We start from the raw sequence: 12,145 nt of genomic DNA, 5'->3' as shown, positions 1-12,145 counted from the left end.
TCACAGTACTAAATTTATTATTTTCATATACGGATAAATATTAGATATAAAATCTTGATTAAATTGTATACATGTACAGAATAAAAATCAAATTTGTATAATGAAAGATATTGAATCTTTGTATTCTGTAAGTCCCGTGCACAGACACCTGATAACTGTATATGTATACTTACGTAGGGCACACATGTACAGAAATTTCATACATATACCGGGGTACAGTACAGGTTATGGATCGAATGGCAGTGATCCGCAGTTTCAGTCTATAATGTGATAATTCACACTTAACTACAAATGTAATTACTTTGAACATTATTGGAATGAATTTAAAGCCAATTTTTTTTACAATCAAATTCATTCAAAATACACACGATGATTTTAATAAGCTGACAAGTTTACAATACCAAAAACCTCCCATTACCGGTGCTGTTGTAAGTAGTAGTATCAAGTTGGAAATATGTGTATATATACACTGATCCTTCATTTTTATAATGTCAAAGTAGTGTTTCGTTGTGATTATAAATCAATAGTAAACAAAGTGTTCCGTCAAGTGTCGATTGTCAATGTGCTCTAAACAAGTTAGTATGATCCACGTAAAAATTCGCAAAAGAAAAATTCAACCTGGAACATTATTTGCGTATAAAACAAGTTTGCATTCTGTCCAAAAAATGATAGAAAAATTCATGTACGAATAATGAACAAAAAGTGGTGGTGCAATAGAACAATTCAATCCGTGATTAGCTGTGTTATATACAAATGTCAACGCCTAAATTAAAAGTATGTAGTAAATTATTATCATAAATGTTCGAATAATTTGTTTATAAGAATCGATGAATGTTCTATCGATTACACGTTTCAAAATGTATCAAAGGTCGATATCAGTGTTTTTGTAAAATGTTACTGCGATGCGCATTTTATCGAGGGCAAAAATCTCTGGTAAAATATTATTATTTATTAAATTAGAATAATAAACATTTATTAAATTTTAAAAAATTATGCTTTTTCGTAACTATATTAGAAATTATTAATAATTGTTTCGACAAGTGTATTAGATCAATACATCATATTTATTTTTTTTCTAAAGTTGTACAAATTCTTTCCATCGTATTCACGAGTATAATTTGTAAAATTTTCTGAATCTAAGTTTACGCGTCTGTTCTGAAATATATCTACTATAAACGAATAGTGTGGATATAAACAGCTAACCTTGAATTGTTCCATAGAACTTTTTTTTTATTGATCGTATTTATGTGTAAAAAATATAGAATTTCATTATAAAAGTAATTGACAGAGCTTAATAACAGAGAGATGGATTTGACCTTTGATTACACGTGTTGATCTACAAGAAAAAAATTCATTTAACATGTTTAGGTAGAACAAGGTATATAGATAGATGTGCACCTTTATTCGTGTAGGTGCAGACTGCACTTTACGTGTACACATGTGATAACACGCACACATTTAAATGATCGCGCATGCAGGTAAATAATGATTTAAAATTTAATACAGAAACTCTTGAATAAAATTAATCATGGAAATACGATCGTATCGATGTAATCTTTTTATTTTTTTTATTTTAATAGGTAAAATTACGTAATAAAAAGAAATCTGTACGTTTCTTTTTTAATTTCAAAATATAGAGAGCAGCGGATCGCAAAGGATTGCTTTGAAATAAAAAATAAATAAGAGAAAAAGCTCGTTGGACAGATTAGATACAGAATTTATCAGAATTATCCACATTCACGTTGTTTCTTGTTAGTTTCCATTAGTTTTTACGAAATATTCTGTAATGTGCTGGTTAACGAAGGGGGCGTACAGTGATCGCGATATTATGTATTAGGAACCATTCTAATCATGCATGTCACAGTTAGTGCATGCGTGACAACAGATGGTAATAAATGTTTATCTCGTTTTATATAGCTCTTAAGAGCAAGGAGGATCAGGAAAGTTACTTCAGTTAACTCGTTTCGTTTAATCTGAAATATGTGCGTGAACTAAGTCTACTAATCGAGTTTTGAGTTTATTAAGATGATCCCTAAGTGTCCGGGAAATCACAATATTATAAGAATTGTTAGTTTCATTTGATTAAACTAAAAGTAATACGAACTAAGAAAAGTAAAAATTACAAGTTAATTACTTGTGTTTAGGAAGAAAGTAACAGAATTTCAATCAAGGTGTAGTGCTTTATTTACAAGTTATTTATAACAGAAACTACTATTTTGAAAATAACAAGTTGTTATTCGATATTAGATGTAAAAATAAAAAACCATCATTAAAGTCCAAAGAGCTCGGTTGATAAAACGGTTATCTGTAAAGCGCGAAATTCAAATTCAAATCTTGGAACCGCCTGTTTTTCATCAGAATTTTATTGATAAAATTAATTCTAAGAAAAGTTTATTTCGTACAATTTACAGAAAAATGACTACGAATAAAGAAATTTCGACGTCGTATAAGGACAGTCTCGCAGTCTCCGACGATGAGAAGAAAACGATCACGAGTGAGAAGAAAGAAGAAAAATCAACGAATAGACCGAAATGTAGACTGGACGCGAATGGCCGATTAAATCTGAAAGATATTTTAATATCTTTCAATGGACCGGTTAGTCAGGAACAAGCTTGGGCACTATGCTATCAAACGGCCAAGAGTTTCTCACGTTTACCAGACAACAATTTTTATGAACTCTTAGAATTATCACAGATCGTCCTTCACAAGGATGGCGATGTTTGGCTCGGCAATCTAATCGGTAAGAAGGCTAATCTTCATCTTTATAAGAAAGGCTTTTCTCTCCTTATCGAATGTATAGCCTCTTATCGATTTCTTTCAAATTTAATGAGAAAGGAAGGTATTAAACAAAGGTAAACGATTAAAAATATCGAGCATGAGATACCTACATTGTGTAATAGGTATATGAATCATGTTATGTAGTATATTGAATTGTACTTGAAATACAGGTAGTCTTAGATATTATTTTGTATGTACATACAGTAAAACAGAATACCTAATTCAAAATTGGACCAAATGACTTATGACGTGTCATTTTTTTAAACGACGAAAGCACATATCTTAGTAAATTAATTTGTATAGTTTCTCCAGAAACCCCAAGTCGTTTGGTCCAATTTTAAATGAGGTATTCTGTTTTAAACGGTGAGCGAATAATTTTCTGACCCACTGTACATAAGTAACATTTATGTTATAATATGCAGTAACGCATACGTTAGTATAGTAGCTGTATACATATAGTACTCTTCTTGTACATTATATGTGGTCCTTTTTGTTTTGTCATGAATATATTATGTAATTTCAAAAATATGTCATAAAATGAATATTACGTAATGTGTTTAATGTCGTCTTGTTTAAACTTCTCTAGAAATACGACACACGATTTCACAAACCCATTTGTAAATCATGCACGATATTTGCGTTTCGTTAAGTCGTTTGGACAACGATACGAAATAATTGTTCCTGCGATAAGGTTTATGATAACAGTATTTGATAACACGCTAAAATATTAAAGATTTGAAATAAGCGATTCAATTTCGCGTGAAAGTTATTAGAGATAATGAATTTCTGGTCATACATGAATCATCGGTTAATTTAAGAATTTTCTGTTACAGAATCAAGGCAACCCCGGGTTACCGAGCAAAAGGTAATTGACCGATTTCTGTAGAATAGAAATAGTAATGGAAATAAATATACTTTTCTTTCTATTTGCAGGCAATGTTCTCATTAGGAATGATGATCTTCAAAGCGCTTGATTTCGGCCTAGACGATCAAGAAGAGAGGCCTTTGTCGCCGGACCTAGAAGCTCTCATAACTTTAATGACTAGACCGGATCAAGGTAACAAAAAAAAAGCCAGAGATCATTTCTTGGGATAAAGGAAGAGAAAGGTTTATTTTTATTGTTACCCAGAATGTGGGGAAACGGAAGAACGTCCGCAGGAAACGGACGATGAAGGCATCGAGCGGGACTCCAGTGATGCCGATGTAGATGAATATTTATCACAAAAGAGTAACGATACATATGAAGAAAGGCCTTTAATGTATTCATTAAAAAATGTAATGCACGTAAGTGCAATATTTTTTTTGTTTCTTCAATCGTGCATGAAATCCATTAAGCTTTATATCATAAAAACCTATATTAATTTATATATTAATTGATAGTTATGCACCAGGCATATGCAAACTTCAATTGAATCTGCTGAAGCTCATTACAAGGCTGTAATAAGGGCATTTGTAACCGAAGCTTTGGAACTGTCACAATTTCTGGATACAGTGGCAGCTGAAAAACTACAAGCAAGTCAAAGGGAGATTGCTGGTAGTGACAACAATAAGCAAAACTCAATGTCTGTTCAAAATCTTGACACGTTAGATTTCATTGATTGGGTAAGATTTCGCTCATTTCATTGTAACATGATTCATACTTCAGATTATACGATCATTGAAACTTTATCCTTCGTTTCATATTATATTGTACCTCATTCATGTTAAATTCGTTCGATGCTCATATACGTATATATAATATTTCGATTTTGAAATCGAACGAATTATCGTAAATGTAAAAGTTTCGCTGTCATTCGTGTAAAACGGAACAACTAACATTACCGTGTCGCATAAAGTCATTTGTCATTTTGCAGAGATAAGATATTTGAGATTTATTGACTTGACTCTCTACCGTTATAGACTGACATTAGGATTTGGAGGGCTATACAAGTATGTCATCGTTAATAATGTTTGCGCATGTAAAAAACTAGAGTCTAGACAGAAATGTTATTATCAAGCATGTAGCATGCCCACTTACAATCATCAGCACCACTTTTATGAATTTTAAAAAATTACACTCACATGCATGCGTTGGCTTCCGTTTCATTCTAAGTACACTCTCGTATAGAAGCTTTTCGAAATTACATGATTTTTATAACACTTATAGAAAGACGGGTCTTTCTATAAATAGCCTCTTCAAATTTACAAGCTGTATATGGGTTACATATGTGTATATATTTCTTTTTTCTTTTTCTAAAAAAATTGTCTGCCACTGGTATCGGTGCGATTAAAAGAACTATTTCAATAGGCAAGATTTTGGGTACAAGTTATTCAAGAGTTAAGGAAAGGAGTAAAATTGAAAAAAGTTGAAGCCAATTTGGGTTCGTCGAAAAATACTAGCCGTGGTCGTGGAAAAGGAGCAGAATTTGAATTAACGCCGTATGAAATCTTGATGGATGACATTCGAGAAAGAAGATATCGTTTGAGAAAAACACCATCGCCAACTCCCCATTTGCGAAAGGATGCGCATGCCGTTATTCTCGAATTTATTCGCAGTAGACCTCCATTGAAAAAGGTAACGCTACTACGAAAGCAGTGCTCTATTTTATCTCTCAAATTTATCTGCAAAAGTTATTGGACGGCGGTTAAGATTTCTGTACCCTTTAATAAAGTAATTTTACATAGGCTTCGGAGAGACAATTACCACCCCTTCAAAAAGAATGGACTCTACGGGAATTACTCATGGAAAGCATTAAAAAACCACCGAATTTAAGGTCTTCCCGCAATAGATACGTTCCTAAGAATGAAAGAACATCCCCCCAAAGTGGTAAGTTACACTATGTGCTCATTTGTTTCATAGCAATTTTTGCATGTCAAGTTGTTTTACAATATACCTTTATTCGTGTATGAATATTTAATAAATTCGTGAAAACCAACACATTAATTTTATACTTTGTGCACCAATAATTATAGTCTTTTATATGCATCAAGGAATCACTTCTGTATTTCTCTTGCTACTGACTCATGTGGTACCTCAATAAATCTTAGACACATTATAATTACAAATATAATTAACAGGCGTTTTATGTTTTTATCATTGTCTAAAAGTTTAATAATCTATTTTTAATACTAATATTAAGATTACAATATAAAGTTTAGAAGGTGTACTATAATTAGCAAAACTTCAAGAATGATATTAATATAGATTGAATGTAGTTTTCCTGGAAAAGAAATTTTCCGTATCAGTTTATCCATGTGTCTACATGTATGTACTTGAAATTGTTTACGGATCACCGGTGCATATACAGCCACGCGTTGCACACGTGCGATTGCATTTTTACATAAATATATTTATCCAGGAGTATCCATGCGCAAAGATACACGGTCGCGCCCGCGCATAGACCCAGCAGATCATCTTATTCAATATATTCTGGAGAGTAAAGCTTTGCCAGTTCCACACAGTGTGATCAGAACAGTGGTATCTGTGGCTTTATATTATCCCTAATAATAATAATAATATAATCATCATCATCACCATCATCATCATTATAATTTCCTTCTACTGCTCGTATCCCTAATATTTTCATACGAATAACTATTTGTATTAACGATCCTTTTTTGTGTATCAGTCAAACAGATGTAAAATGAAAAATCTACTAAATTTCAAGTAATATTAAAGAAGAAAATTTCGTGTACTCGTTTTATCATCTCTTGATTCTATATGACGTGACTAAGCCTTTTCATTACATATGTATATAAATGGAGGGTTGGTCCGAATGAATCATGATTTGCAACGATAGGCCGGCTTAAGAGCATCGCAAGCCCCGGAGCGTCAGCGATCAATAACCGAAAGCGCGGAAAGGGCGAGAGCTGACGTCGCCTGACGTCGTCATCGTGCAACGCTCTGTAGATCGCTGGCTGACTCTGCTCGTCGTGTGTCCGTTTCAATCTGTGCGTGCTTTCTTCTCGATTTTTGTCTCTCTCTCGTTTTAACAGAGGAGGGAACCTGCAACCGAAGCGTGAAATTCAATTGAGCTACGTTTAACGTGTACGAGTAAGTCAAGTGTATCAAGAGGAGGATAGGCACACTAACGAACACGTGTGCTTGATGTACAGTCATTACGCGTCGGAGTACGAGCATCGACGTGGACCACGGACTCGGGACGATGGAAAAAAGAGACAGATGAACGAGGAGAACAGCTTCGACGCTGGTAATCAAGTATTTCCAATTATTTTCAACGTGTACAAATCATCGATTAAATGGATCTCGTTTAATTGAAATGACCGAAGGTGATAAACATCTTGATTCATAGGCTGTGAGATTCTCAAGTCGGGCCAAAAGATTGAAGGGAAACCGACGGAACTCCTGACTTCCGGTTCGACTACGTGGTTGTTGCAAGTAAAACCACTGTAAAGAATTCTATTAAAATATGGTATGTCTAGTTTAAATGTCCACACATGAATCTTTTAAACTGTTGGAAATGAAAGTCATTGATTCTGAAAAGAAACATCTAACGTTGGACTTGGAATTTTAAGTGAAATATTTATAAACCGGACATACTGTATATATTAGAGAATAGAAGAAATTAGTTGAAAGGTGGAATAAGTAATGTTACCGACCGCAGGCGGTGAATCCCGCATGATAGTCCTTGGTGAAGTTCCACCGTCGCAGCCAGAGCAGGAACAGGAATCCGCGCAGGATGTGGCGGCACAATGGTTGCAAACAGAAGATCAAAGCAATCCTACGACTACAACAGTGGCCACAACTACTACAAGTGTGCCTCCTACCGCGAGTCGAACTAGAACAAATGTGCCACCGGTTCCGCAACCGAGGCAAAGAATCGCTAAGCCCGACATTAGGGTTCCAGGAAACAGGAATCGTAAGTCGCGTAGAAGGCGCATTACGGTCGCAGGTAATCATACCATTCATCTTTCTTCGGTCAACACGATGGGTAAACATGTACGAGTGAAATCTAGCGACGATGATCTTTCTTACAATGATGTTTTAGTTTATTTAATAATGAATATTGTTAGGGGAACTATTCATTTTCTTAATAGTATTATGCTGTTTGCAAAGTTTATGACCAGGTGAAATTTCACATTATATTTCAAACACGTAACAGAGTTATGTTAAAAATATAATACAGACTAAATATTTAAATGTAAACATATATTTTTACAAACTCATTTATGTAATTTTAATGATTGCATTTCACGTCACGCGTACACAGGGAGCAGTTATGTATGTATTTAAGATTTACCGAGGTACCACAAACGTATGAGCGTTTTTTTTTTCTTTTTCTTTGTACTGAATTACAGACACATGTCATATTCACTGGTCATTAACATACATTTCACTATGTATCCATAATAGTAATTTGTATAATCTGAATTTATATCTGTAAATAAAATTTTGTAGATTACATCCAAAGCACTGGTGCCAAAGAAAATGAATCGCCTACAGGACCAAAACCTCCACGGAGGGAGGTGGATCACTCAAATTCTTCGACAAGCAGAAGAAAAATAATACCTGTGGATTTTGATTTAAAGGTAGACAGACGTGGGATTCTGGGAGTATCAATTTTACTTTAGAAACTGATGGTAACATCTCAGTGAATTGATTATCTTTATAATGGACAGCTCGATGCCGAAGACGAGGATGACGACGAAGATTACAATGATGAGCTAGCAGTAACGAGATTTGAAGAGGAGGACGAAACATCGCATTATTGGCAATTGAAAGAGGACTATTCGTTTGTAGATAGGGGTAGCGCTCGACATAGGCATAAAGATCACAGGGACGACGACGAAGCAGGTTCTGCAAATCCCTGGCGAAAAACGGGTGGGCTGCGACTTACGAGAAACGAGTATCATCGATTTTGCGATGCGCAACTCGAATGTAATTAGCAGCTACATAAAATTGGTCGTGTTCCTAACACTTTTCCTAATACTGATGAATCAATTGTATTTCGTAGCTTATGATCTCGCAACGCAGTGTCCATCTAGAAGAGCGTCAGCTCGAAAACACGCGGCTAGACGTAGTATAGCTCTGACAGCGCTAACGGGAACTACTTCTCTTCCTCATTCGAGACCGCAGAGTCGTCAACATATAGGTGTAACAGAGTCGACAGTGAGCCAGGGTCCGAGTCCTAATATCAGTTTAAATCCTAGTCCCAGTTTGAGTCCCCAGCCAAGAGCGAGACAACCTCGACGGTCACAAACCATTGCAGAAGGTACAAAAGATTCAGAAGATCAAAACGAAGACTGGCAAGATGACAAAGGACAGGTAAAACTGAAATTAAAAAATCAGGGTATATAAATGTAATTAATTGAAGGTAGAAATATCTGATCTAATATAAAACATATTTTGCTAGAAACCTACGTTAGGTGACATGTTCCTGGATGAAAGACTTTCCCTAACTCTTGAGGAAATTGTTCATATACGTAGTGTTCTTACCAAAGCCGAATTGGAATCTCTACCCGTTGAAGGGCGCGTGAAGGAAGATGTAGAGAAGAGACGGGTCTGTTTTCTTTGTTTAAAGACTAGATTCGGATTGTTAGGACCTTGGGGACAACGTTGTCGTTTGTGCGAAAGAACTGTCTGTGTAAAATGTTATTCGAAAGTAAGTTCTTCGCATGCTTCATGGGGGAATAACTAAAATATTAACTCTGTTTTAATTAATATTTAAATATTTCAGATGCGAATTCCTACGGAGCATTTCGCCCACGTTCCAGTAGTTTTACTATCACCTGGTCTTCTTCTTTCTCCATCATCCTCGGAACCGGATACTAGTAAAAGTTCATGGCTCAGAGGTAACGGGGCAGCTGGATCTGCACCGGCATCACCAGCCTCTAGACGCAAAGATTCGTCTCTGAAAAGCGCGACGCCATCATCAACGCCAACTACAACACCCGTTTTGATACTAACACCGACTTCTACACCGCCTTCGCACGCGCGTCGTGAAATGGAAAATCAAGAGAAAAGGTAATTAATGATCATTTGATGTTTATTTGCTATGGTAACGGTGGAGGGTAATATTTTGTATTTAAAAAATCACATAGAAGCTACAAAGGCAGTGGTAGTCCAGCGAATGTGTCATCACCAAAAGCATTCTCCGGTTTTACTCACCAAACCACAGAACAACGACTGGCTGCTGAACGATTACGTGGCGTATCTATGGTTGTCTGTCACGATTGTCGCATAATGGTTATACAAATAATTAAGAGTTCAAGAACCACACGGGCTACGATACGCAACAATGTTATATCACGACTTACTTTGAACCTCTCGCCAGCCTACGTTTAAATTCTTCAAAAACGAAGTTCCGCGCACGAGATTTCTATTTGGAAAAAAAAAAAAAATGGGGCATCTTGTTTTTAATTCTAATAATGGGTAAAATGCTGTTATGCCGATAAGTGAGGCACGTAGATTAGATCTATTCTCCTTGTACCAGTGTCTTCTTGTTCCCTGTATGCTATTAATCTTCTATAAATAGTTAGTATCTCTGAAACAACGAGCGAATCAAGTCGTACGAATTACGATTATGTATCCAAATGTATCGGTTCTAAAATTTAATAGCGACAGAGAATTATATATTATTATTTCAAACACATAGCAGATGATTTTAAAGGGAAATCTATTATTTTTTAGAAGAAAGAAAAAACTTTTCACTTGAAATTTAAAGATGATAAATGTTGGAAGTATAGTGTGCAAGAAAAATTAAATGAAAATGGAATTTAAAAGGAGAATCTAGTATGAAATTGGCACACAGTGGCATCTAATATAGTCTACGTACCTACTTACATTCAGGCTTATACTTAAGTAGATCGTTAATGCATGCAAATTTAAAAAATGATATGGTTAGAGTTAAGTGTTTCATTATGATGGCTAATGTTCCGTTTGGTCCTCAATGATGGTGAACTGTTTTTGCTTCCCAATTCAATAATTACTAATAATATTATCGTAATAATAAAAAGTGAATTAAACGAAGCGATTATATTATCAATGCGCTGTGTGCATTCTCAGTTCGTAAAAACTGAGAATTCTTGTTTAATCTGATTAATTTTTCTCAAATACCAATGTGTACATACATATATGTTCCCTTTGCTCCCGCATTGTTGTGAACCCCAAATCTAAGTAATATCGCATTTAACGTGAACTTTAGTTGAGGAAATTTATCATAAGCGAATCAATAAGTAAAAGTAAAAGTAAACATGTTAAGACATTAATCTATATGTATGTGCCAGAACATTCGTTTCTTCGTAACAATGACGAAATCAAGTTACGATAAATTATCCTATTAATGCGAATATTTCAAATGCACGATGGCAAATTAGCGTTCTATCATTATTTCATTTTCATCTATTCATATTAATGATTCTTTTCAGCTCTTGACATATTTACTTTTATTTGTAACTTTTACTAATAATCTAATCGAGATGAGAGGTACGCATACATAAGCACACATATATTTAACCAGTAAAAGAATCAATCAAACATTCTGATAACCCCGAAAAAAAAATTATCGCTTTTTGCGTCCGCCTGACATTAATTTATTTTAAGAGATGTATTTATTTCATACAGAGGGTCAAAGTCGGATGCACAATTATTGTATTATAAGCGTGTTCTAATCAAATTCGTTAATTTAAACTTTTGTATAATATTTGTGATATTATTTATTATTTTGTATGTCTAGTATTTATTGTAATTATTTATTTAATTCAATGGAATCACGAAAAAAATAATATTTCTTTATATTGTACATATACATATATGTTGTGGGATTCATGCGAACGTGTGGTAAAATTTAATTTTGTGATAATATTATTGTTTGATGTATATCTTATTTATAATTTAGTGTTGTTATCGAATTCTAACAGGAATTCTTTGTTTTCTTTCGTATCTAATGTAATTTTAAATAAATTAATTGTATGGTAAAACAAATTGAGATATGAAGGAAATTGTATTTAAAAAGTGGCTCTTGTTACAGTCACGTTTATAGAGAAATTAGTACAATGAAGTGGCTGTTCGTTTGCACGGATTAGTGCTATTCAAAAGAAAATGTATGTACAAACGTTAACCAGTGAAGGTTCAAAGTACAAAAGAAAAATGCGAATTGCACTAACGATTAATGCTGGTACACGCTAGCACCGAATTGTATACATGACAGTAAAACTATAAAATTTGTTGGAATGTACATTGATAAACTCTATGAACGAGTGGATTATTTCAGTTAAGGATAAAGTTTATTTTTTTAGTCTCAGGTAGATTTTCAATGGTTTTCAGCCAAAAATCAAAATAACACTTTATAGTACCTCAAAACAATGTACAATGACAGATTTCTGAAGAAAACTATGTAATACAAAGCATTACAATACTTTATGCAGA

At 34.3% G+C, this 12,145-nt stretch overlaps 1 protein-coding gene across 12 annotated transcripts; it reads left to right on the top strand.

The window, feature by feature from the left end:
• The first annotated feature begins 146 nt into the window (after window positions 1-146).
• spir (spire type actin nucleation factor) lies at window positions 147-11,885 on the top strand. Of its 12 annotated transcripts, none has more exons than XM_034335148.2 (15): window positions 147-428; window positions 2,412-2,740; window positions 3,612-3,643; window positions 3,712-3,835; window positions 3,908-4,062; window positions 4,159-4,380; window positions 4,678-4,707; window positions 5,066-5,332; window positions 5,443-5,584; window positions 8,177-8,307; window positions 8,398-8,656; window positions 8,733-9,043; window positions 9,132-9,380; window positions 9,456-9,742; window positions 9,820-11,885. In XM_034335148.2, the coding sequence occupies exons 2-15, from the start codon at window positions 2,416-2,418 to the stop codon at window positions 10,061-10,063; spliced, it is 2,778 nt and encodes a 925-aa protein (XP_034191039.2). In that variant the 5' UTR covers window positions 147-428; window positions 2,412-2,415; the 3' UTR covers window positions 10,064-11,885. The 12 variants fall into 12 exon arrangements, with proteins under 12 accessions (XP_034191039.2, XP_076548158.1, XP_076548157.1 ...); XM_076692041.1 differs by having other exon boundaries at window positions 269-293; XM_034335154.2 differs by lacking the exon at window positions 147-428 and adding an exon at window positions 449-575.
• Window positions 11,886-12,145: the final 260 nt, after the last annotated feature.

This window comes from Osmia lignaria, chromosome 14, assembly GCF_051020975.1.
Source record: "Osmia lignaria lignaria isolate PbOS001 chromosome 14, iyOsmLign1, whole genome shotgun sequence".
NCBI classification, from domain to species: Eukaryota; Metazoa; Arthropoda; class Insecta; order Hymenoptera; family Megachilidae; genus Osmia; species Osmia lignaria.
This window is presented reverse-complemented; position numbering and strand designations above follow the sequence as displayed.